At 37.4% G+C, this 27,993-nt stretch overlaps 1 protein-coding gene across 2 annotated transcripts; it reads left to right on the forward strand.

Moving 5' to 3' along the window:
- Window positions 1-700: 700 nt before the first annotated feature.
- Window positions 701-27,973, forward strand: DCK (deoxycytidine kinase). Of its 2 annotated transcripts, none has more exons than XM_019757073.3 (7): window positions 701-1,109; window positions 13,895-14,010; window positions 20,873-21,066; window positions 22,085-22,232; window positions 23,690-23,805; window positions 24,382-24,472; window positions 26,141-27,973. In XM_019757073.3, exons 1-7 carry the CDS (start codon window positions 1,019-1,021, stop codon window positions 26,165-26,167), a joined length of 783 nt encoding a protein of 260 aa, XP_019612632.1. In that variant the 5' UTR covers window positions 701-1,018; the 3' UTR covers window positions 26,168-27,973. The 2 variants fall into 2 exon arrangements, with proteins under 2 accessions (XP_019612632.1, XP_074180579.1); XM_074324478.2 differs by having other exon boundaries at window positions 876-1,109; window positions 22,073-22,232.
- The last annotated feature ends 20 nt before the right edge of the window (window positions 27,974-27,993 follow it).

The following is a 27,993-nucleotide window of genomic DNA, read 5'->3' on the forward strand; positions in this document are numbered from 1 at the left end:
GGCTTTTTCTCAAAAACCTATGACTCAAAATCCTCAATATGCCAAAGTGCATATTGTGAATTGGCATATTTTGTTCCCCGTCAGCATAAACGGGCATACAAATCCAATGAAGAGGGATATGAGACATTAGAAAAGGCTATCTATCTGTGGCGTGGCATCTGACTCCCTAAATTCCCACCCCAGTTCCACTTCCTGATTTTGAACAACAGCCTCTCAGTTTCTGCTTCATCACTGACAAATGGGACTGTGACTCCAGCACTGGATCGCTAGTTAATTCATGAAAAGAGCGAGAAACAGTGCCTGGCTGGGCTGCCCAGCAGCACTTAGCCTGATGGTAGTCCTCCAGGTTGAGGACAGAGGGTAATCCGTTTGATTTTTCCATTACACATTGCTTCTCCCCTAACAAGTTCAGTTTCATGTCCAGCCAAGTCTGCTGAGAGGCTCTGTTTATCTCCACAAGCCCCACTGGATTGACGAGTGCTCCTGAGCCAACCCTGCCCACTCCAGGTGACGAGAGCAAGCGACACCTTTTGACCTCGGGCGCCCGCCGACCTCAGGCGCCCGCCGACCTGGAGGCATCCGCCTTTGGTTGCCACAACACAGAGGCACCAGCCCCAGCCACGCCCCCAGCTCCGCCCCTGCGTCCCGGGAGAGGCGCGCGGTGGCCAGCGCGGCCCCGCCCTCTGCTCCCGCGTGACCCGACGTGCCGGGCGCGCACTCCGCGGCCCCTGCCACGGCTGGATAAAGCCGAGGGCTCAAGGAGGCGACGTTTCGGGCTGCGTAGAGGGTGGGGCGTGACTCTCCAGCTGAGCGGGCGGCTCCTCCACAGGCCCGCCCCTGTCGGCCGTTGCCTCGGCGCGCCAAAATCAAATCGGGAGAACAGCCGGTGGGAGAACCTCCATCGGGCCGGAGTCCAGCCTGCAGATCAGGGTACGCTCGGCGACAGCGGCGGTCCGGACGCCTGTGGCCACCCCAGCCCTCCCTCAGCAACGCACTCGGGGCCACCACGAGACCAGGAATGGCCACCCCACCCAAGAGGAGCTGCCCATCTCCCGCGACCAGCTCTGAGGGCACCCGCATCAAGAAAATTTCTATCGAAGGGAACATCGGTAAGAAGCCCCGGGAAATGTTGGTTCTGTAGCAAGGGGTGTCACGGCGGCGGCTGAAGCGCCCATTTGCTGCTTCTCAGACAGGCTTTTCCTCCCGCGCGGAGGTTTGCGGATCGGCTAAGCGGGCTTTGGGTCTGGTTAATCCTCTTTGTTGGGATCCCACGAAGGAAAGGGGTTTTTGCTTTGTTTTGTTTTTTGGAGGTGTGTGTGTGTCAGTTCCCGGAGTGTAATTTACACACATTGAATTACCCTTCTTTTAGATACACTCTTCTATTAGCTCAACATACATGTAATGTCATTTTACTACGACCACGATCAAGATTTAGAATATTTCCATCACCTCAAAAAGTTCCCTGGTGCTCCCTTGTAGTCAGCCCCCTCTCTCTTCCTATTCTCTCGCAACCTCTGATCTGACTTCTATCCAGGTAAGTTTTGCCTTTTTCAGAATGTCCTATGAACGGATGGAGCCTTTTGGTGTCTTGCATCTTTAATCTGGCATAATGCTATTAGATTCATTGATGTTGCTTGTTTTGGTAGTTCTTTTTTATTGCTGAGTAGTATGCCATTGAATGGTTATACCACAGTTTATCTGTTACCCAGTTGTGGACATTTGATTGTTTCCAATTTTTAGTGATTGTGAATAAAACTAAACATTCAAGTGCAAGGAAAGAGTTTTTTTTAAAGATCCTAACAGCATGAAGTTCGTCACTCCCTACACTACATAAAGTAAACACTTGGTTATGATTCAAAGACCACTGCTGTTTCTGTTCTCTCCTGAATGGGGACAGACTACACCATGCAGGTCACTTTACAAGATGCACCTGAACTTCTGATTCTTATATATAGTTTCTACCACGGGAAACCTATGCCTGACACTTCCTGTTTTGATAGAATTTTTATTGTCTCCAAGTGAGGTACTAGCCATTCATGCATACAGCAAATGTTTTTTTTTTTTTTTTTTTTTTTTTTTATTGGGGAATGTTGGGGAACAGTGTGTTTTTCCAGGACCCCCATTAGCTCCATGTCAAGTCGTTGTTTTCAATCTAGATGTGGAGGGCACAGTTCACTGGCCCATGTGGGAATCGAACCGGTGACCTTGGTATTATGAGCATTGAACTGTAACCACTGAGTAAACGTGCTGCCCAGCAAATGTTTTTTAATTCTTAAATTCAAAGCACTTTTACTTTTAAAAAGCAAGGCAAGCAGATGCTTTAGCAGCATTCCAAGGAATAGAAAAAAAGCTAAACACACTCTCAAAGGGGACATCTTGTTTCATTGCTCCAGTATTAAGGCACCAGTGGAAAAGATCCATATACACTTGACCCTTGTACCACAAAGATTTGAACTGTGCTGGCCCACTTATACAGGAATATTTTTTTTCTTTAATAAAGGTACTGTTTTCCATCTGTGGTTAGAAGTCTGTGGATGCAGAGGGCTGACTATATGCATTGATATATGCTATTTTATATACCAGACTTCAGCTTCCATGGATTTTGATATCCACAGGGGTCCTGGAACTAATACCTCATAGATACCTGTCGCGTCCTGCACGACAAGAGCTGTGGGAAGCCAGAAGGGCGGCGCAGGGTTAAGAAAGACAGTAGCCGAGAATAGAGTGCAAGCAGGGCCAAGGGACTCAAGCCTCAAGGACTGAGCCCCGAATCGGGCCAACACATAGCTTTTATTGGTTAACAAATGAGGAAGTAAAACTTGTTAATCTCAAGATCGTGAATTTCATACATTATACTAGGAAACTGATTCAAACCAATCACCCTTGCCTGCAGGCAGCCGGAACCGATAGTCCTAGGATGTCTTAGTAATTGTTGTATGTACCTCCCCAAGGAACAAAACCTTTATGCTGAAACTTACTGATGGGAAAAGACGGAGAACTGATGTTATCACATCATTGAGTCTCTTCCCAAGCAGGTTGTGGGAAGGAATATAGCCACAGAGGCAGAAGCTCTCCTTAGCCAGGGGAAGGTGGGGGTCTATGCCCACCTCTATCAACCCCGTGAGTTCTCCAGATGGCCCCTATGCAACTGTGCCTGGCTTAGGTTGTTCCTCCTTTGAGGAATCTTACCCGTCATTGACTAACCAGCCATCCTTTGGGGCCAAACAGGGAGACATATGGTGTAAGCACAAAGGTGAAGCAAAGTCCCTGAAAGGATCCGTCTCACAGACTCTCCTTTCTTTAGGGGTAGGTACGAGGGGCAGATGGGTAGGCTGCTGCGTGACAACATCTCCCCCTCTTTGTTTTTGAAACATGAGAAACACAGACCTCGTAGATTTTTCATTCATTTATGTCCCGTCGGAGGGCTTGTTGCCCACACCTGAGGACTAAACACAATAGAATAAGAATAATTAACCGAAGTGCAATTGCACCCACAAATCCTCCACCTAGGGTTTTCACCCAAGTGAGTGGATTCAAATGAGATAGTTCTTCTGCAGTCGCGGAAAGTGTCTCCTCTCCTGGGAGGAGTGAGAGCGTGGCATGAGACATATGATCTATTTCTTGTTGTAATTGTGGAATATCCACAATAAGGTTGGGAGCATATCCCCGGAGGTGAGCTCATACCTCCGACCACGGGGTCCTAGTTTGGTTGTAAGAAAAAGGAGTCACACAGTAAGTAGAAACATTCCAATCACATTTGAAAGTAATTAAGGTATAGAGATTTTTAAATTGATCTCTAAGAAAAACTGCAGTTGTCTCTAAATCATCTAATCTAACACTAATTTTCTGATCATTTCCAAGTTTTACTAGCATTTTCATGCCATTTCTGTACAAATTGGGTTGTCTGTACAGTCTGATGTAATGCTACTCTAGAGACTGCAGCCATGGTGGCTATTGCTATAATTCCCATAATTGCTGCAATCAAAATGTTAATAAATCTTTTAGTCCTATGTAAAATCTTATGAAGAAGTTATAAAACAGCATGAACAGTTGGGGAGCCTTTCCACGTCCTAAGGGCGCAGATGGGTATCCATAAACGTCTTCTCTTCCGTGGGCTGTCGCTCATGGTATGGCTTGACACACCAACCAGATATCCACAAAGGTCGTTCTTCAGGACCTGGAGAAATACAAGCAAAGCCTTGTCCCCATTTTAATAAAGTTCCTAGATACCATTGATTAGTTTAAATGTCCTTCCACCAATAAGGCACATTTTCCAAAGGTTTTGAACTTGAGACTATTGAAATGTCTCTCAGCTGCAGTGCGTCCAAGGTGAGCCTTGGTATCTGAGCCAGATGAATTCAAACAATTTAAAGTAAACATAGCTCTTGCTAATTATATCTGTGGGGGTCCCCTATTTCTCCCCCTTTTTGTTTTTGTAATTGTTTTTTTAATGTGGCATTACATTAGCATGTTCAACAATGGCTTGACCCTGTGGGTTGTAAGGAATACCAGTGGTGTGAGTAATGTGCCATTCAGGACAAAATTTTGCAAACTTGGCACTGGTGTATGTAGGGCCATTGTCTGTTTTGCTCGCTAGAGGAAGCCCCATAATTGAAAAAACAGACAAACAAGTGGCATATTGCATGGGCAGTAGTCTCAGCACTTTGAGCAGGAACAACTAGAAAACCAGACGCTGTGTCAATGGTGACATGCACAAAGGACAAACATCCAAAAGAGGGAATATGAGTTACATCTATTTGCCAAAGAGCATTGAGTATAAGACCTCTAGGATTTACTCCTTCAGGGTATTTCTGTGGAGCATTAAGAATCTGACAAGTCGGGCAGGTTTGAACAATCTGTCGAGCTTGTTTGTTAGTGATAGGAAACAGAGAGCAAAGACCACCAGCATTGGTATGAGTCAGAGAATGAAAATGCATTGTCTCGGTAACAAGGGCACTTCCTACTAATGAGTCTGCAATAGCATTACCTTGACTCATAGGACCAGGTAATGTACTGTGAGCCTGAATGTGGGTGATAAAGAAAGGGTGTTGATGGTTTCTCACAATCTGTTGGAGTTGGGTAAACAAAAGCTAAAGAGATTGATTAGGATTATTGGAGAGAGATGCTGTTTCAATACTTTTTACTGTATGAACAATGTAAGCAGAATCAGAAACAATGTTTAAAGGGTCAGAGAAAGTTTGTAACACGGTTAAAACTGCTACCAATTTGGCCTTTTGTGTTGAAATACAATTAGTGTGAATAAGTTGATGACCTTTTTTTGCTGACAGTTACTGCTTTACCATTATTAGATCCATCTGTAAAAACTGTAAAGCTTAGAGGAATAGGGGCCTGTCTGAATTTTTTAGGTAAAATCCAATTAGTTTTCAGGATAAACTGAAATAACTTATTTTTTGGATAATGATTGTCAAGTATTAAAAAAAAATCACTAGTAGCAATTTGCCAAGATTCAGAATGAATGTTTAAATATGTTATCTGTTGTTTTTTAAAGGGAACCACTATTTTACTTTGTTCCTGTCCATTTAAATGAAGCACCTGGTGCGAGCTCGTGATACAAGTTCTGAGATTAAGTCTACGTAGCTCGGAAGTGACTTAGTAAAGTTGTTAGGCAGAAAAAGCCACTCCACCAGGTCATTTTGTTGAACAATTACTGCTGTAGGCGAATGTGGAGTAAGGAAAATTAACATTTGGAAAGGCAAAGAAGGATCAATACGTTGATCTTGAGAATCCTGAATTTTCTTTTTAACTAATTCTAACTCTTCGTTGGCCTGAGGAGTTAGGGTGCGGGGGTGCTATCCAGTTGAGCACCCCCCCCCCCCCCCCCGCAAAAGACCAAATAAATTACTGAGAGCTGATTATGGAAACATCTGTTCCTGTATCTAAAAGACCTATAAATCTTTTACCCTGTATCTCAATTTGACAAACTGGGCGAATTCCTGATTTCTTTTAGAAAAATTCCTGTCTGGTGTTTTTAAAACACCTCCAGTTCTCCTTTTTTGCGTTCCCTTTTTTCCTGGGAGAATATATGGGAGCAAAGTAATTTTGCCGTCTGCTCTCCCTTTTTAGCTGTCCAGGGAACAGATGAGGACATTAGAATTAGAATTTCTCCTATATAGTCAGACTCAACAACACCAGTATGAACTGTAACTCACTTGGATGTTAAACTAGAACGACCGAGGAGAAGCCCAACAGTACCTGGGGTAATCGGTCCAAAAAGTCCAGTGGGCACATATAAAGGAGATTCTCCAGGAAGTAACAAAATATTTTGTGCTGCACAGAGGTCTATAGCGGCACTCCCTTCCGAAGCAGGACTTCATTGCTGTACTGAAAGTGGGGGGAGGTACTGCCTGATAATTCTGAACAGCAGCCTGATTCACATATGCCCCAGTTTTTGTCATTGGGGGGCCTGGGGCTGGCCCCACCTCACGTTTCCCTGAATAGGGGTCCCATTCTTATGAAAAACTGATTTGCATTCAGAAGCCCAATGATTTCCTTTTTGGCATTTAGGGCACAATCCAGGTGGTTTAGATCCCGTAACAGTATTAGCATTAGGCAAATGGGAACTGGTTTTATTTTTCTTTCTGCATTCTTTTCTGATATGGCCTGGCTCCCCACAATTATAGTGAGTACCAGGAAATTTATTTTGACCTATTTTGAATCCAGTCATGGCTTGAGCTAACATAGTAGCTTTAAATTGTTCAGTTCCTACTCCTTGACACAAACAGATATATCCCGTAGTGTCTGTTTTCCCTTTCATGGTCCCTATAGCCTTTTTGCAGTCATCATTAGCATTATCATATGCCATGATTTGTAAACTATCTCAGCTGCCTGTAAATTGGCCACCTGTTTGCTGATACCATCCTGTAGCCTGGCAACAAATTCAGAGTATGGTTCTCGAGGCCCTTGTAAGACTTTTTGAAATGACATCGGGGCTTTACCCTCGGTTTCTATTTTTTCCCATACCATTAGGCAAATTCTTTGTAGTTGGTCAGCAGCCTGTTCATCCTAATTGATTTTGGGTGTTTTCCCAATGGCCACTCCCTGGCAATTGATCTTTGACAATAGCTATATTGTGAGCCTGATTATGTCTATCTTGGGTTTCTGCACCATCAATCCACCAAGTTTTAAATTGCAAACACTGGGATGAGGAAAGACAAGTCTTGGCCATGGTATTCCAATCTGTGGGAATTAATCGATTGCCATGAGCTATACCCTGTATAAGACCCATGGTGTAAGGAGAAGTAGGGCCGTATTGAGTTACCGCCTGTTTGAGCTCCTTTAAAAGTTTAAATGAAAATGGCTCATGTTATAATTCCTGAACAATGTTAGGGTGGTTTGGATCTGTGTCAGGAGTAACGCGTTCATGAATGACAACAAGAAAGGCAAATGCTGCAATGTCCCCTTCCAATCTAGCCTGTCTTATACCCTTCTCCACGGCAGAGAGCTGCGGGAGAGCCTCCTGAAAGAGAGAGAGGTGTGCGTGCAGTGGCAGAAAGAAAAGAATTAACGTTTTTATTTTCCTGCTGCGCTGGTGAATCCCATTCACACGCTGTAAAAGCTGGTGGTAGCGGCAGATCAGAAGGAGCTGAGGGCTCCAACTGGGGATATAACGACTTGGGAATTATGCTGGGAGCTTCCAGAGCTCCTTTTTCTCAGATTCCTGTACTCTTTGTTCTCTTTTATCTTTCTCATCAGTTTGTAAAGGTTCTAAAACTGGCTGGATTAATTTCCACGTATCCCTGATGGTTACTGGGAGAGAAACTCTTTTATGATATAATCCCTGGAGTTCTGTACCAATTTTTCCTCATATTTTTAAATCTAACGTCCCTAAATCTGGGAACCAAGGACAATAAGTTTCAATTACATTGAGAAGCTCCTCTAATTTCTGATCTGACACTCGAGCTCCTCCAGCCTCAAGAAGGTGTTTAAGCAAACAAATATAAGACCTATATTGGCTATTAACATTTCCCATTATGTATAGAGAAAAGGATAGAGAGGAAGACTTTCACTCAGGATGGATTCAGATGCCCGTCTGGCCGCGTCCTTCGCAGGACTTTAAGGTCTGTCTTGGCTGTGGTTCACCCGTATAAACCCCAGGCTTGGTTAATGCTGTCAGGCGTTAAGTCACCATTTTGCCTTATGACTTAGACCATGGAACCGCAGATTAGGACTCTAGCTAGCTCCGTTGCCATACCCGTGGAACTATAATCACATACTCACACATTCATACCCCTGCACATAGAAAGAGGAAATTCCCCTTTTACCTTGGTTAAATTCCGGGAGTTACCCTACTTTCTTCCAGTAGTTATCGCGACCTCTCCCGGGTCCCCACGCCGTGAAGCCTCTTTGAAACCTCTTTGAATTCCGACTCGAAGCCGACCTTCGTTCTCAAGCCCCACAAGTGAGTCCCAAAATTGGGCCCCACGTTGGGCGCCAAATGTCGCGTCCTGCACAACAAGAGCTGTGGGAAGCGAGAAGGGTGGCACAGGGTTAAGAAAGACAGTAGCCAAGAATAGAGTGCAAGCGGGGCCAAGGGACTCAAGCCTCAAGGACTGAGCCCTGAATCGGGCCAACACATAGCTTTTATTGGTTAACAAATGAGGAAGTAAAGCTTGTTAATCTCAAGATCTGTGAATTTCATACATTATACTAGGAAACTGATTCAAACCAATCACCCTTGCCTGCAGGCAGCCGGAACCGATAGTCCCAGGATGTCTTAGTAATTGTTGTATGTACCTCCCCAAGGGACAAAACCTTTATGCTGAAACTTACTGATGGGAAAAGACGGAGAACTGATGTTATCACATCATTGAGTCTCTTCCCAAGCAGGTTGTGGGAAGGAATATAGCCACAGAGGCAGAAGCTCTCCTTAGTCAGGGGAAGGTGGGGGTCTATGCCCACCTCTATCAACCCCGTGAGTTCTCCAGGTGGCCCCTATGCAACTGTGCCTGGCTTAGGTTGTTCCTCCTTTGAGGAATCTTACCCGTCATTGACTAACTAGCCATCCTTTGGGGCCAAACAAGGAGGCATAAGGTGTAAGCTCAAAGGTGAAGCAAAGTCCCTGAAAGGATCCGTCTCACAGACTCTCCTTTCTTTAGAGGTAGGTACGAGGGGCAGACGGGTAGGCTGCTGCATGACAACAGATGCCAAGGGATAATTTAAATTTTTGCAGAGTCAAAAATTATACGCAGATTTTCTGCTGGGCAGTGGTCGATGCCTGTAACTGCTGCATTGTTTAAAGATCAACTGTAGCAGACTCATTTCCTCTCAGCAGGATAAGTTCTTTGAAGATGAGTGTTTACTAGTACATATGATTCCTCACAGCTACTTTTCGATAAAGAAGGCCATATATAAAGACAGAAAGTAGTTGAACAAAGGCATTTTATAAGTAAATTTGGATGAACAGCCTCTCCTCAATATCACAATGAATTAATCCTCTTTCTTAAATCCTCTTAGGCAACATCTCATATCTAGAAATTTACTTCCTCTCAAAGTCTTTCATTTTCCGAGCATCTGAATGAAGTAATTTTCTAGTAGGCCACCCTATCTCCAGTTTCTCTTAACACTTCCCAGAATAAGTATGGTAGTCTCCTCCTAATCCGCACTTTCACTTTTTGTGGTTTCAGTTACCTGCAGCCAAGCAGTCTGAAAATATTAAATGAAAAAATTGCAGAATAAACAATAACTTTCAAATTGTGCACCATACAGAGTAGCATAATGAAATCTTGTGCTGTCCCTCTCCAAACCCCCTAGGACGCGAATCGTCCCTTTGTCTAGCATATTAGCACTGCATATGCGAGCTGCCCATTCAGGCACTTAGTAGCCATCTTGATTTTCAGGTCAACTGCCGTGGCATTGCAGTGCTTGTGTTCATGTGCCCTTATTTTACTTAATAATAGTCCCAAAGCACCAGAGCAGTGATGCTGGCAATTTTGACATGCCAAAGAAAAGCTGTGAAGTGTATATATGTATAGGAAAAGACATAGTACAGTTGACCCTTGAACAATTCAAACAGTATTTTCAATCCACAGTTGGGGATCCACAGATGTGGAGGGCCAAATGTGTGCATTATTCTGTGCCATTTTATATAAGGGACTTGAGTATTTTGGTATTTGTGGGGGTCCTGGAATAATTAAGTTTTTTAAAAAGGGAGTCAAAAGTTATACACAGATTTTCCTCTGCGGGGGTGGGAGGGGTTGGCACCCTTAACCCTCATGTTGATCAAGGGTCAACAATACGTATAGGATTTGGTATTATCCGCAATTTCAGGCATCCACTGGGAGTCTTGGAAAGTATTCCCTGTGGATAAAGGGAGACTACTATAATTGTGTTATCATCTGCTTAAAATTCTGTGACTTCCCCCTTACCTACACTTCAAAGGAATTGCAAACTGGTGGCCTGCATTTGCACAAAATTGGCTTCCACAAATTTGAAAAAAAATTTTTAATTAGTTGCTAGCATTAAAAAATTTTGAGATTCCTGTAAACTCTAAATTTTTGTCTTCTCGAAAAATCTGAAGGAAGATCTGGTAACACTGGGCCTGCGTTTCTTCTGTAAGACAACATTTTGCTATTTTGATGGTGTATATTCCTAACCACTTGTTGTCTTTCTAACATTGAAGCTTTGCCAGTTGCTGTTTATTATTGCTCTTGCACTGTTGTTCATGTGTTCCCTTCATGGTACTTGTCAGATCCAAATAAGCTATAAACGTACAAATTGCTAATCTGTGTGTATAAGACTATTTTGTGATTGTTCTATTCTTCCCAGAATTTGAAACTTAACGGGTTGTATTAGTTTTATACTTAGATAATCCATCTGATCATGTTCTCTGTTACTGAAATACTTCCTTATGTTAGATTTATGGAGGCTTACCTGGTCCTTCTCATCTTAATAGTCTGTACAGGATAACTTTTGGCATCATAATGCCTGCTTGGCATAAGTAATTCTCTTAGGTCCTGTGACCTTTTAAAACATTAACACCGGTGTCCTTGGTTCTTGTTTTCCTTTGCTGTCATAGAATATTAATTTATTAATTAGCTTATTTTCTAACTTGCCATTTACCCCAACAAAGTTCAAGAACTGGATTTTAGTCCAATTGGGAACTCTAGGTAGCTATTGTGACTCTGCTTAATTTAAATATAACTCTTATTGCTCTTAAAATTTCGGAGTATGACCACATAAACTTTTCCTGTTTGTAGGCAGTGTCAGAAGAAAGTAGAATGCTCTAGCCTTCAGTGCTTTCAGATTCTAGTGGATGCCTGATTTTTTTAATGTGTTCCTTGCGTGTTTTATCTAAACATCATGTTTTCCTTTCCTCTTCATCTAGCTCAGTGAATGTCGTGATCATTTTATATGCTTCCACTTATTATTCTTGTAAGTGCCTAACAGTCCCTATGCTTACCCTTTCCACACAAAATCCAGGGTCATCAATGTTTTTCCCGTGATTAGATCTAATAGTCATCTAATTTATCCTTAAAATTTTTTCTCCTATCCTGTGGTGATAATAGGACTTTTGTGTTTTGCTTCTCAACTGTTCTGTGTTACTTTCTTATTGACCCCTCCTCTTTATTTTCTCTTCTGTGTGATCTTTTAAAATTCTTCTTTAAAGTGTATAAGTCTAAAACTTATATATATAAGTATATAAGGTTATATACGTGTAAAACTAATACGACCAGTTAAGTTTCAAATTCTAGTTTTTTCTTTTTTCTTCTGTTGCCCTATTTAATGTCCTAGGTTTGAATATATCATGTTTCCCCACAAATAAGACCGAATCTTATATTAATTTTTGCTCCAAAAGACACATTAGGGCTTATGTTCAGGGATGTCATCCTGAAAAATCATGCTCGGGCTTATTTTCTGGTTAGATCTTATTTTCGGGGAAACACGATAGTTCTGCAAGTCAAAGGTAAGTTCTTTGTGCTCTCTTTGGATCCAGTTTATAAGGAAGAGAAGGCTTTGCTTATAAACATAGTGAAGGTGCTGTGTGTGTGTGTGTGTGTGTGTGTGTGTGTGTGTGTGTAGAGAGAGAGAGAGAGAGAGGATGAATTGCGCTGATTAGCGATGTCTAATATAACTACATTTGGTGACTTCAGATAGGAAGGGTGTGGTGGCCATTAGGAGTACTGCTACACCCTGTTAAATTCTAGGTCAAGACTTTTCCTATTATTAAATAGAATATAATATGTTCTGATTATACCAGAACTATCCCCCATTCCCCATATCTCAGAAACTAGTGAATGATCAGAGAGAAGTAAAGTACATACGACTTTTTTTAAAGGGTTGGATAGAATGCACACTGCACAGAATCATGAAAGTGAAGCAGAGAAACATGGCTATTGCTTGTAGGAAGTGCTTTGCAAAAATGTTTTAATAATTTGTTAGCCATAGTGCCATATGATAATTAGCGTCATATAATAATACTGTTTCCCATTCTAAAATTCTAGGCATTGGATGCATCTTTATATTGATTTTATGGTTTCTTTGGCTGTTTCTAAATTAGTTTTAGATAGGAAAGACCTATCTAAACTGTAAACTGTGAGAATGGAAACAATAGAGAGGAAAAATTTTAAAATGTGAGAGCCTAGAATACTATCACTGTAGTTGCTTATCATAGCAGTTTCCATGAGAAGAGTATTATTATTATCTCCATTGTATTATGAGGAAACAAGCTCCGAGAGATTCAGTGACTTACCAAAATCACATAACTAATTCAGTAGAAGAAAGCTATAACCACTTCCAACAAAGTTATCTTTCATTATTTTGCTAAGGAAAGTGAGTCTAGGACAAGGATTCTTTCCTGCCATAACCTCTTGCCTAGAGTCCCACCATGTTTTTAACTCTCATGGTTTGAGTAAACTAAAACCAATAAATAACAAATATGCTTAATATAAAGTGGACAGGGACCATTTTAGTTTTCATTAAAAAATTTAAAGAGAAAGGTAAGGGAATTCAATGTTTTTGTTTTGTATTGTTTGCTATTACAGTCATGTGGTGCTCAACAATGAGAGTATGTCCTGAGAAATGTGTAGTTAGGCAATTTCGTCATTGTGAGACCATCATAGAGTGCACAAACCTAGATGGTAGAGCCTACTACACACAGAGGCTATGTAGTATAGCCTAGTGCTCCTAGGCTACAAGTCTGTACAGTGTGTTACTATACAAAACAACACGAGATTAAATCAAGTACAAGAGAAAATCATGCACTTAAAAGACACCTTAGGGCGCCCAGATGGCTCAGTTGGTTGGAGTGCAAGCTCTGAACAACAGGGTGGCCGGTTCGATACCCACATGGGCCTGTGAGCTGCGCCCTCCACAACAAAATTGAAGACACTGACTTGACTCGGAACTGATGGGTCCTGGAAAAACACATTGTTCCGCCAATATTCCCCAATTAAAAAAAAAAAAAGACGCATTAAACACAAGATGTATTAGGCTGCTTCTAGCATAACACAGCACACTGTTTTTCAGCAAACTTTTTTTATAAGTAAAATGTATCCATAACCAATAAAAAATATATATAGTAAATATATAAACCAGTAACATAGTTGTTTATTATCATCAAGTATTATATACTATACATAATTGAATGGTTATGCTTTTATACGACTGGCAGCTCAGTGGGTTTGTTTACACCAGCATGACCACAGACATGTGAGTAATGCATTGTGCTAAGACATTAGGATAGCTACGTGTCACTTAGGCGATAGGAATTTTTCAACTCCATTATAGTCTTTAAGGAACCACTGTAATATATGCAGTGCATTATTGACTGAAACGTTCTTATGCTCTGCATGACTATAAATTTTGAAAATCTGATGACTAGGATTTTTTTTCTGGTAAGTTTCCTTCCTCATTTTTACTTTTCCTCTCACAAAAGCTGCAGGGAAGTCAACATTTGTGAATATCCTTAAGCAAGTCTGCGAGGATTGGGAAGTGGTTCCTGAACCTGTTGTTCAATGGTGCAATGTTCAAAGTACTCAAGATGAATTTCAGGTATGAAAATAAAATTTAACTAAATAAAATAAAAACCTTTTGTTTTAGAGAAGCAGTAGCATTTAATCTCTTAGGTTTTTTGTTGGCTTGTTTTTTTCTTTTCCAGTAAAACTTTAAAATCTAGCATTAAGTCTATATCTTCATCTGGGCACTACTTACATGCATGTATATCTATGTAAACATTGACTATGCACTTAAGATTTATACACTTTATTGTATATAAGTACAATTTTAAAAGTTTTCAAAAATTAATTAAAAAGTTTACAAAAAATCTAATTGTAGTTAAATTCCTTGAATGGCATTTTACATTTTATTTAAAAGCAAGCAAAGAAAACAAAAACAAAACACCTACTCAAGAACTGAATTTTATTAGTTTATCTTTCAAGCTTTTTGTCTCAGAACCATTAATCTCCCATTTCTTTGTACTGTCATTCTTGCTAGACTTTCACCCTGGACAGAAGTTTCAATTTCCCAGCCGTTTCCATCCTACATTGCAAAAGTGAAAGAGGAAGTAACAGTTAAATTTTATTGTTTTATAGCAAAATTTTTTATTGTATGTATATGAAAGAGAGATATCTGATAGCTCAGGTTTTCATTTTTGGAGAATTGAAATTGAAAGCAGCATAGCAGAAACATTCAACATGGAAATCTGTGCTAGAAACTTAATATGTTAGAGCTGAGGAGGCTGGGATTGGAAAAAAATGTCCAATTTTTAGAGTTTAGCTGTTGGTATGAAGGATCAGAGAATAATAGTTATTTAAAATGTAAATTAAATATACAAGGAGGAATCACTAATTAGCAAGATATTCTGTCGACCTTGAGGATATATGGTTTTGGATAACCAAAAATATTTTCTTACATACCTATTTGTTTTAAAGTGGGTAAATTTGTTTATTTGCTTCTTTCTTTCAACATTTCTTATTGACATGATACAATCATAGAAAAGTACAGTGGTAACTCAGTTTTCGAACGTAATCCATTCTGGAAGAACATTCGAGTTCTGAAACGTTCGAAAACTGAGGCACAGTTTCCCCATAGAAAGTAATGCAAAATGGATTAATCCGTTCCAGACCTTTGAAATCAACCCCTAAAACTGCATATTTAGCATGAATTTTACTATCTAATGATACCATAGATCCATAAAATTTCCGGCGTTCATAAACCGAAATGTTCATTAATGAAGACGTTCAAAAACCGAGGCACCATTGTATATGGAACCTTGTACAGTTTGAAGAATAATTTTAAGGTTAACATCTTTGTATCCGTCATCCAGGTCAAGAAAGAACATTACTATCATTCCAGAAGTCCCAGATAGTCCTTCTCAGGTCACAATATCTCATTTACTGGGGTAATGACTCCACTAGGGTAATCACTCATGAAATAACTCCTGTGATAATAATTTTCCTTTCTTCTAAAAATAATTGACCATACATGAACATGTCTCTTAAGAAATATAACTTAGTTTTGTCTGTTTTTGAATGTTATATAATGAAAGAAACTTTGTGTTCTTTTTCCTGTTGTATCTTTTGCCTAATAAGTTTATGAAAATTGTCCTTATTGCTACATGCAGGTATAGCTTGTTCATTTTCATTACCATAGAGTATTCAGTTGTACTCATATATCACCATTTGCCCATTCTATACCTGTGATCGTTTTTTTGAGTGGTTTCTAGTGTAGTTGCTGTAAAAGCAGCTCTGCTGTGAACATGGATCCTGATATACATACACATGCAAGTTTCTCTAGGAATAAGAAGTAAAATTGCTGGATGGTGGGATATGTGTACAATGCCTGTTTTCCAAAGTAGTTTTAACAGTCTGATCCCCACAGTATCCTCAAGCTGTCACTAGTCCATGTCTTCGCCAATATTTAGTATTGTCCAACTTCCTAGTTTTTGTCATTCTGTTGTGACTATTTAATAACATGGTTTTAATTTTATTTTCCTGATTGCTGATGAGATTTTGCTCCTTTATTTAATTAATTAATGTGCCATTTCTTTTTTGGGATGTCTTTTATAAAGTCCCTGTTTAGGTCCTTTTGCCCATTTTACTTTTCTTCTGTCTCCCCCGTCACCCTGCATTTTTACCTCCCAAAGTATATCTCATGGCCTCTTTCACTGAAGTGCCGTATTCAAGTTTGCGTACTATTAGAAATGAGAAACTTGTGTTCTAAAAACACCTCTTTCGCCCCCCATTTCTGGGAACAACTGTCAGTGTAGTTATTCTCAGGTGGTAAGTAGAAAGTAGCCAAATTAAACAAATGTCAAAAAGTACAGAAGGGATTCCAGTGTTAGACTAGATTGAATTAGGTGAACTCTATTTAAGGTCTATTCTAGTTTTAGTATTATAAGCTTCTAACTCAAATATGTGTAACTTTTTTTTTGGCACATTAAATGTCTCTGCCTCTCAGTATACCTCACATTAACCAAGGTTACAGAAACTGACATATAAAAACCAAATGTTAAAAATATTATTTGCAGAGAGAAATATAATTATCAGATTCACTGAATTAGGTCAATCTACTATCTATGTAGGCCCATAATTCTCAACCAGTAGAAGGAACTCTTAAGAATTTCAAGGATTTGGGGTGCTTTTTAAAATAACAAACAATTCCTTAGGAATTCAAATATGTGAATGCCTCTTGGTTAAAAATGACTGCCCTAGTGAATCACTGTTAGTGTTGTGAGTATACTGAACCCTTCAGTTATGTTGAAGATGAAAGATTGAAAACACTCCATCAATATACATGGGAAGACAATTTATAATACGAAGGTCAGCTGTTATGCTTAGAATCAAAGCCCAGGAAGTTAGTTATATTATTTTAATGATGTCATCAGACTGTGACACATTGATGCATCTGTCTCCATTTTGAGGCTGTATTGGCTTCATGGATCTGATATGCATGTTTATGGACTGGGGCATTTTTATTCCCATATACTAGAGTCAAAATTCCAAATTAACCTTTCTTTAAAACTACCATGCAGATGCTCTTGTTATTATCTATTCATGTCTCCACGATGTTACAATTTGATAACCTTTATTGGATTTTGGTGCACATTGTCTGATAGCTTTATTTTTGTGTGTGTGTCGAGGGCTACTATATTGTTAGTCCTCTGTACTTCTAGGTGGAATTTCAGACAGTGTGAGGGTAGTATTTGTGGGTATTAAAATTGTGGAGTGTGAGGATGGTGGTGGGCAGATGGGTTCCCTGTATCTTTGGATATTTTCTTTTTTTCTGGACCTCTACTAAACTGAAAAACTGGGATTTTTTTTTTCAAAGGCAAATCATTCTTTTTAAAAAAATTTTATTGGGGAATGTTGGGGGACAGTGTGTTTCTCCAGGGCCCATCAGCTTCAAGTCGCTGTCCTTCATTCTAGTTGTGGAGGGTGTGGCTCAGCTCCAAGTTCAGTCGCCATTTTCAATCTTGGTTGCAGGGCGTGCAGCCCACCATCCCATGTGGGAATTGAACCAGCAACCTTGTTGTTAAGATTTCATGCTCTAACCATCTGAGCCGTCCGGCCGCCCCTCCAGTAGCTCAGTGGCAGCTCATTGTCTTCAATCTAGTTGTGGAGGGCGCAGCTCAATGGCCCATGTGGGAATCGAACCAGCAACCCCGTTGTTCAGAGCTCACGTTCTAACCAACTGAACCATAAGGCCACCCCCAAAAATGGGATTTTCTCCGTTCTTCAGACCCATCCCTGGTGCAGTCCTTGGAGTTATAGTGTGAACCCATTGTCCAAATCTCGGCTTAGAATACTGTCAGTAGTGAGAAGTAGACTGTCTTCAGACCCGGCGCTTGCAAGGCTATGTCCTACTTTGGATGTTCTCCATTTAATCACACTTCTTGGCAGTTGCTGTAGAATGGGAAGAGTTGGGCTTTTGGTACCTTTGATCTATTACCCTAGTCAGTAATTAAATTTGCACGTGCATGATTATCTTGGGTTGTTTTGTTTTTGGCTGTTTTTAACTTGCCACCTAGTGGCTGAAATATTGCTATACTATTGATAAGCTGCCACCAATTTTAACAAAATACCTAAAAAGATGTAATCTCCCCTCTCTTCCCATTCCATGGTAAGATTATCTTTAAAATATACCATGCAGGTGATTATCAGTCTTTATATTGAAGGTTTATTTTAAATAATAATTTGCTTTATTTGTTGATTTATGTTATTATTTAGGCCCAAAGCTTTGGTTTGATTGCTTCTTTTTAGCTTATTTTTGAGACACAGACTGTTAGGGAGATATCCCTGCTCTGTTCTGTTTTCTAATTGAACTGAATTGTTTTGGGGCGCTTTGTTATTAATTGTGAATAATAACAAAACACTTCTTACCACTAAGAAGCCACGGAACAATTAGTAACTGAGAGAAAGAAGTGATAAAATATACTTGTTAATGTAGCAACAGCATATTTTTTGATAAGTCATTCTTGGAAATTAATTAGGAATACTTAATAAAGTACTTTTACTAGTACCTTCTCAAATCATCTGATAACTTGCGTTGGCTATTTTGTGATTATCTTGTTTGATGGACTCTGATTCTTTTTGAACTTAATTCAGCTCTTTTGCAATGTTTGCAAAGGTTAGACTCAAATGAAAAGAAAGATAAGTGATTTTGTATCTTTACTTGATATTTCTGGTTTTCTCCTAAGTTGTCAATAATATGTGTTTTCTGTAAAGTGTATTCTGTCATGAAGTGAATTATAGATAAGAATTTCAGAAACAAAATAAAAATTATCCATAATCCTACCACACTGTGTTTAGACAAGAGAGATTACATTTATCGGGAAATCCAAATACTGGGAGATTTATGATCTTTGTGTGATTAACTTTTTTTATTGTGGTAAAAAGCACATATTATAAATTTTATCATCTTAACCATTTTTAAGTGTACAGTTTAGTAGTGTTAAGTATATTTACAATGTTGTAAAACAGATCTCTGGAACCTTTTCATCTTGTAGAACTGAAAGTATGCATTAAACAACTCTCTGCTCCCTTCCCCTAGCCCCTGGTAACCACCATTCTATTTTCTGTATCTATGAATCTAACTACTTTAGATACTTCATATAACTGGAATCATACAGTATTTGTCCTTTTGTGACTGGCTTATTCTACCTAGCATATTGTCCTCAAGGTTCTTCAGAAAAACTTTCAAACTTTTCACTCTTTCTAATAAAGAAGCCCATTTAATTTTACGTATTTAACTTATTTTGTTATCTCAGTATTCACAGAGCATAGTTAATTGATCACAAGTGTTTTTCAAATGAACCAAATTCACTTGATTGATTTTATTAAATGTTATCAGGTAGATTTAAAGTAACACTTGCTGCTTTAGTAAACTCTAAAATCTCTGTGGTTCAAAATAATAAACTTTTATTTCTCAACAAACAGTACAATATAGTATTTGGTGGATGGCATACCATGCTGTGACTCAGGGAACCAGGTCCCTTCAAACTTGTAGCTCATCCAACCTAGGACAGTGCTTCAAACTTGACTGTCTTTAGAGTGACTTGCTGCTTGTGTGTCCGGGAAGAAAAAGAACTCTGGTTTTAGAGAACACATAGCATTGTCTGCCACACATCTCTAAATAGAAGTAATTTAAATTTATTTTTAAATGTAATTTAAACTCAGAAGTACCATGTTTAATTAATTTATGTAGAAGTTGTTGAAGTTTATTTTAAAGTTAATGGTTGCATTGCTGACAGGTATTTGTGCAGCAAAGACAACTATCATTTATGTAGCAAAGCCCAGATGATGATAAAGACAAAAAATTGTTTTTCATTATTAGTTTTATTTTAAAAAATAACTCAGATGTAGATGTATTTTTGCTAGTGAATTTGTTTTTATATCCTTAGTGAATTCTCTATTGTATGTATAGTTATGTAAAATTATCCATGTCTAAGGTAAAATTACTAAACTGCAGAGTACCAGCACCAAATTAATCATCCACATAGTAGCCAAATATCTCCTTTCAATAAATCAAATGTAAGTATTGTTTACTTTATAGTTATAACTTCAGCATTTAATGGCAGGAAAAATTTTGGAAAGAATATGGCTTTAAAATCAGTCCTAGGGATGAATCCTAGCTTTGCTGCTTACCAAGTATATTGATATTCACAAGTTATACAACCTCTTTGAGCCATTTTTTTTCATCTGAAAAGCAGGGTCAGTGATGACTATTTCATGTGGTTGAGATAATTTATGTAAAGCTTTTCAGTTCCTGGCATAAAACAGACAATAAATGGTAAGTATAATTATAATTATCATTAAAATTGGAGTGCATTCTCTATGCAGACCTATTGTGAACTGTTAGCCTCTTGCTACATTATACTGTTTTTTTTTTTTCAATTGTGGAAAGAAGATTCAACTTAATTATGTGGTTTGTGGTATGTAATTTAAATTCTGCCTCAAAGTGCCATGTGTTTGTGTGGTTTTTAATTCTGAACTGAAACTTTGAGGTCAATTGCAATATTTACACTTCAGGATTTTTTTTTTTTCTCTAGAAGAAAATCACCTACTTTCACCATGAACAGCAGGAAGCATTCAAGGGTATTTATTGGACTACATAGGGTTTTTGGAAGTCCTATTTGGGCCAAACAAATAATTTCTGCCATAGGCTGTTAGTTTATGACTTTTTGTGTAAAAGATCTAAATCAGTCGTGAAGCTAGCTTTTCAAATTCTTCTAGACCTCAGGCAACCTGAAAAATACAGTGGGAAAAAGCCAGGAAGAAGAGCACTTACTCATTTTGGCTTTGATAATCATGATGCATTTATTTGTACAACTTCTCTTTTTGAGATTTTAAAAAATTAAAATAGTTCTATTGGTCATTATTCTGCTTTTTGTTTTCTTTTTTCAAATTCAAAATAGGAACTGACACCATCTCAGAAAAGTGGTGGGAATGTTCTTCAGATGATGTATGAGAAACCTGAACGATGGTCTTTTACCTTCCAGTCATATGCTTGCCTCAGTCGCATACGAGCTCAGCTTGCCTCTCTCAATGGCAAGCTCAAAGATGCAGAGAAACCTGTATTATTTTTTGAGCGATCTGTGTATAGTGACAGGTATGTAGAAATGACTTGTACTTACCAGTTTGGAACCTTGGCTTAAAATTAGACTTTTTTTTGTTTGTTTCCTCAGAATCAAAATAATAAGAGGCCGAATGGGGATTTGAGATAGAAAATGACATTTAATACCTTCAGCCCTTTGGTACTAACAGCATCAGGGAGTTCTAGCATTTATAACCCCTAGTTTCCAAGGAAACCATAGGGAATATGGCGGCCATCTCATTCAAATTTGCAGAGAAATTTTTTTGTTCCTTTAACCCTGTTAAAATCCTCATCTGCTCTGGTTAAATCTGAATGTATATTCTAGACTCACATGGAACAAGGAGATCAAAAATGTGTCAGGGAATTGCCGTGGTTATGCAAGGATTCTTTTAACCTGTAGCGTTAGCTTAAAACAGGGGTTCTCAAACTTTTGGTATCATGACTCCTTTCCAGTCTTAATGATTATTGAGGAGCCCAAAGAACTTTGTGTCTTACTGATATTTATGTTACTAGAAATTAAGATTGAGAATGGAAAAAACATTTATTTATTTAAAATTAGTAATGATAAACCTATTACATACTAACATAAATAACATACTGGTGAAAATTATATTTTTCAAAACAAAAATTTGTGAGAAGTGAAGCATTATTTTATATTTTTTGCAAATCTTTACTGTCTGACTTAATAGAAGACAGCTGGATTCTCACTTATGCTTTTATGTTTAATCTCTTGTAATATATTCTTTTCGTTGAAGTAGAATATATAAATAAAGTAATCTGGGCTCTCACAGAGCCCTTGAAAGGGTCTTGGGGACTACCAGGGTCCTCAGACCACATTTTTTAGAACTACTGGCCAAGAACATATTTCCTGTAGTTGGAGATACTCTATTGCTTTTTTTCCTGCTGTCAAAGGCATTATCTCTCATGGATTTTAGGAGAATGTTCCATGTCCATTTAACAGATCCATTCTCTCTTTTCTATTTCTTTTTGCTTTTTGGAAAGGATTTATGTGTTGATGTAGACTGTCTTTCAGGTATATTTTTGCATCTAATTTGTATGAATCTGACTGCATGAATGAAACAGAGTGGACAATTTATCAAGACTGGCATGACTGGATGAACAACCAGTTTGGCCAAAGCCTTGAACTGGATGGAATCATTTATCTTCGAGCCACTCCAGAGGTGAGACTCAATAAATATTTGTTTATTCCATTGAAAATTTAAATTTAAATTAGAAATCCTTTCAGTGGTATGCAGTGAAGGCAGTTTAGTTTAACTCTACTCCTCTAGCTCACGTCCAAATTAGAAACTCATAACTGTGTAAGTAGAAGCATTCTATTTTCTCAGCAGACTAGAAGCCCAGATTTGTCAAGTTGCTCTATTAGGCTCTTCTCTATTCTTTCTCAGTTCTATTCATTATTTCTTCTTAACTTTTGCAGGGTCTCTTATCTATTACAGCTAGATTAAGAAACTTGCTCAGGTAACTCCTAGAATATATATTCTAGACTCATTCATGAGGTGAGACTTTGGGTATTTTAATTGCTGTTGAATTTCTAGTGCCTAGAACAAGGCCTGGGTATGTAGTAGGAGCTCAGTAAATATTTGCTGAGTGAATGGCAAAGTTGATGGAGGTCCATTTCAAGAAATCTTTTATGGTTTTGACTTGGAATGGGTGAGCAGTAGCAGCTACAGTTGAGAAGAGACTTAGCAGACACTTGCCTTTTTCAGTTGAGGGAGCTTATTTGAAATTGTGCCTTTCATGACAGATTGTAACATAGCTATTCTTGTTTACTTATGAAATTATGTAATGACCCCAGGAAGACCAAATGGATGCCTTTTATAAAATTAACATAAATGAGAGCTTACATTTATTAACACATTTCTGGTTTTGGTGCTTGCATTCCCATTTTGCTCTGTTTTTTATTTCTATTTCTTCCCTGAGTCATTAAGTAGGCTCTGATGAATGTAAATGTTAGGACATCTAGCCTGAAAAAAACTGTGTTGTATTGAAGCTGAATTTTCAAAGAAACTAGTAGGTTTCTGATTCCAAGTGATGATTTTGTTTATCTAGTATCAAGTAAGCCAGAATTTAATAATAATTTTGAAATTTACTTTTATTTTTGAAAGAATTTTTTGTTTTTAATTACAAAATAGTAAATACAAACATAGATGAAAGAATATAAGGAATGCTAATAATTTTATTCTGTTAGAAATATTCATAGTCAACATCTTAAAGTCTAACAAAACACTCTTTTATTTCATTAATAGTCGTGATATCTTTGATTAGAGGATCATTTAACTATCTGAAAAGAGGATTTATAAAGACTTAGAAGCACAGTTTTATGCTGAACTCTTTTTTCCTTTTTACAAAACTTATTTCAGACAGAATATTTCAAGTATGCATGCCAAAAATTAATGCTTCCTTTTGAAAGTACTACTTGGTTTAGAGCCACCAAATGGCTGAAAAGTACAGGGAGGGAAAAATGAACTATTTCAACTTTCTAGAAGTAATAAATGGAGATTTTGGCTAACATAACTAAAGAGACACTAGGGAAGAAAATTTTAATGGCAGCAGACAAGAATAATTGTTCCTCCTCCTCTCCCTTTGCCCCTTTCCCCTTCTTATTGCTTGATTTTAGAAATGCTTGAGTAGAATATATTTACGGGGAAGAGATGAAGAACAAGGCATTCCTCTTGAATATTTAGAGAAGCTTCACTATAAGCATGAAAGCTGGCTCCTGAATAGAACACTGAGGTAAGACTTCCTTATTCTTACTTACTACTCATTTTTAATACTTTTATCAAGTTTTAATTTAAAATGTGCAGCATGTATAATTTTTCATTTTCAGCAATTTTTTTTATTAATGTTGTAAGATCTCCCAGAATGGGGGGGATTCTAGGTGTAGATTTTCATTCTTTTTATTGTAATAAGATCCATTTCCTTAAAATATTTATAGCTCATCTCCCCCAGTGGTATTGACAGAGTAGTATATGGAATTTCATATTAAATGTTAAAGTAGGAAGTCTGTGTACATTATTTAGTTACTCTCAGAGAGTATTTTAAGATATTTCAGTTTTGTTTCTTAGGTCAGGACTTATAAGATAATTGATAAGAGTTTACTTAGTCTTTGTCACCGGTCAGATTCTGGTTCAAATCCAGTGTCACTTGTTAATTAATGTGTGACCTTGGACAACCTCTGAGCCTCAGGGTGACCTTGAACAAATGATTAACAACATTGCGATTTTTCAATGATGATATAAAGCAAGTTTTTAGTGTTTTTCTTTTATTTATTGCTTTTTCTATTTATTTTGTTTATCTTTCTTTAAACAGAACCAACTTTAATTATCTACAAGAAGTGCCTATATTAACACTGGATGTAAATGAAGACTTTAAAGACAAACACCACAGTCTGGTTGAAAGGGTAAATTTATACAAAGACTATAAACTAACATTTGTTTTGTCTAAAAAAGTGTTCTAACTTGTGAGAAAACAATTTTCTAACAAAAGATTAAATAAAGTTACATTAAGGGAAGTTAAGAGCTTTCGAAGGATTTAGACTGTTTAGATTTTAATCCTAACTTCAAATTCTAATTTTGTGACCTTAGCTAAAATAAGGAGCTTCTTTATCCTTTATTTCCTTTATCTGTAATATAGAGATAATCACATTAAAGTTTTGGCTCACATGGCTCTCTGCTTTTTCCCCTTCCCCTCTTCCCTATACAACCAGTCTTTAGATACTTGGGAAATTAATTTTGTATTTTTCAATTAAATTCAGTATGGAGGATATTTGAAGTTGTAAGATATGGATTTAATTCATTTTTATATTAGTTGAGGTCTTGAGATTTAAAGGATTTTTAATTTGAGTTTTATATGGGACCTTGTCAATGATGAATTGTCATTGCCTAATCATTCATTGAGCCATTGCCTTAATCAGTTAATCTATCCCCCAGATAATTGGGAGTTGCCTATATGCTGTTAAGTCAGTAGTACACATACTGATAAAGGGACTGGGAGAGAACCTATTGAAGAACACTTGAGAGAGAATAGTGTTGGGAATTACCCCTATATCCATACTAGTTAACTTAGTGATCTAAGATCTAAAAAAGAAGCCACATTTTTTCTTGTTTGTTTTGGTTTTGAGAGAAATTTTCTTTTTCTTTTCTCTTGTCACAAAATGTCTATGTACGATAATAGGTACTTGACATTCATAAGGGCTATATCTTAAGAATTTTGAAAGTCTCAACATTTATAGGTAACTACTATACCATATATTTTCCATGATATAAAATAAAGCATAGCTGGACAATTTAAACGACCTCTTCATACTATAAATGATGTTAAAAAAATATATAGGATAGAATTCACTCATTATACTATTAAAATAATTAAGTCAGCCACTGCAGTACTAACAGCCAACCATCATTTTACGTGAATAAATCTATAAAACTACTTTTTAAAATTGTATCTAACATTTCTGTGTTTTGACGAAGAATTATCATTTTGTATTATTTTTATTTTCATCAATAATGTTAGCTATTGGGTTTCTTTTTTAGGTACTTTTACGAGGCAAAAATCTTTGTCTCCTCAGGAGAATTACTGTGTAGTCTAGAATATGTAGAGAACAGAATCTTGTTGCTATGATGTTGCTTAGTTTGCTAGATTCATTCACTGTTTATGTGACCCTTCCTCATACATTAACGTTACAAAGTGGATACGTGATTCAAATTTGTGCTTCAGGAAAATTCTAGATCTGTTATATGTCTGGACCTTCAGAGTTGTTTAAACCAGTCTATGGTATTATAAAGATAATACAAAATTAAAGATTGTGAAATTAGAGGTTATGGCTGTTATAGAACTGTATCAATCTTAGACATAAATTTAGTAACTCCTGTAATGACATTTTAGTTCATTCACCTTTTACTCCTGAAGTATTAATATATCATTTGAAAGTAAATACTATGGCTCTTTGTGATAGAATTACATATTCAGTTGGGGGTCTTCACCTGTCTTATACTTTTAAATGAAGATGAATATTAGCTATCTCAAATTAGTCAAATAATTATATTAATATATTTTTCCCTCTCCTCAGGTCAAAGAATTTCTGAGCACTTTGTGATTTTGCTGAAGACTGCAGGCAGTGAAATGATTCCAGCTTTGTATATATTTGAAGCTCTATACTCATAAAAATATCTTTAGAAAGCCTAAGTTTTTAACCATTTTTGTTCCAAGAAAAAAATATTTTTTGATCAATCCTATACAAAAGTTGTGACCAGTTTCTTTTCTTTCTTTTTGTTTCTTTGTTTTGTTTGTTTAAACAAAGACAATTAATTATCTCTCATGATAAAAAAATGTGGAGGTAGATGGCTCCACAATCAGTATGGTGGCTAACCCGTTATCAAAGATCCACCCTCCTGTCTTTCCCCTCTGTTATCCTCAGCAGACTGCCTGTTTTTCCTGGTGCTTCTTATCTTACTGGTGACCAGTATCTTAACTGGAAACTTTAATGTTACATAGTAAATGATAATGTGTCCTGTGTAAATAAGTGCAGAAAGTTGAGAGTGGAATTTAAGGATTCTCTAGAAAAGGGATTAAGAAGATTTAGGTACTTTTGCTCAAGTGCCTTCCCTTCCACCTTAATTTATATAGCAAATAACACCAGGTTTAGTATTTAATCACTTCACTGATAACTAGTGTGTCTGTGACACATTATATAGGAGAAGGTTAGACTGTTCCCAGTTTGTAATGGCATAACATACCTTAAGTCATTTAATCCTTTTCCTGCCTTTGTTTTTACACCTGTGCTATGAGTGAGACTTCATCTTTTTGCATGGGATTTTGGATATTTAAAGAGGAAGTGTTTCTGTACTTAAAAGATAACTGAAAGTTACGTGAATAAAAGATTTAATTTATATGGAGCTTAAAATAGCTACCTTCTTTCTTCCTTCTCAGACTATTTATTTAGAATGGAATATTATTGTTATGGTTAAAAGATTGGTTTAAAGTATGATCATCTTTAAATAATTTGAGGGGGAAGTATAGTTTTTCCTACATTTCTTCTCATTTTTATAGGTAAAACATTAGTGGAACATAGTAAGGGATACGTTTTTCCGTTCTATTTATTGACTCAGTACTGGGAATGAGTAGTCTCTTATTACCTTTATACTTCCTTAAAAGTCAAAAGAGAAACTGAAGACAAGGTAGATTATTTTCCTTACATGTTAGTTCCTTTAATCCCAGCTGTTATTTCCTGCTTCAGCCTGCTTTGCCCACTGTCCGGACTAATTAGGCAACCTGCAGTTTTAAAGTCACATATTTCTACTTTGAGAACATCCTGATTATTCTTGCTTCATAGTTTGCTTTGCTTCTCTGTAGTTATACCATAAGTTTTTGCCCCCCCTCCTTTAAGAGAAATTACTGAAAACTGATCTTACTTTATATGTTATATGTCTTGAACACATTATCATTTTTTAATATATATTAGGAAATATATTAATGAAGAAAAAAGCATAAAGTAGTTGTAATTTTAAAAGATCTGCATGGATTCATTTTAGTTCTGTATATAAAGATTTCAAGTTTGTTTAGTTAAGGTGTGGAGTGTTTTGTCTTACGTATTTAGCCTTTCTGCTTGACATTTTAGAAAAATTTTGTTTTTGAAGTAAGAAGTAGTTTTTACTTTGAAGCTATCATTTTCCTTTTTAAAATGTCATCTTTTGTTTTGGATTTCCTGATATTCAAAGATAATTTAATTGGTTAAATAATCTAGATGCGTTAACATTTGAAACGGAAACTACATTTCAAATGTATAATCACTATGAATATTTAACCTTTCTCATGATGTTGTATGGGTTTCTTGTTTTGGTTTGATGTACATCAATTTGTTTACTAAATTGCATATTTGCTTAATAAATAAGTATAAATCTCATGAACTATAATTGTACGTTG

This window comes from Rhinolophus sinicus, chromosome 1 (assembly GCF_057876585.1).
Source record: "Rhinolophus sinicus isolate RSI-liver-muscle chromosome 1, RSI-T2T, whole genome shotgun sequence".
NCBI lineage: Eukaryota > Metazoa > Chordata > Mammalia > Chiroptera > Rhinolophidae > Rhinolophus > Rhinolophus sinicus.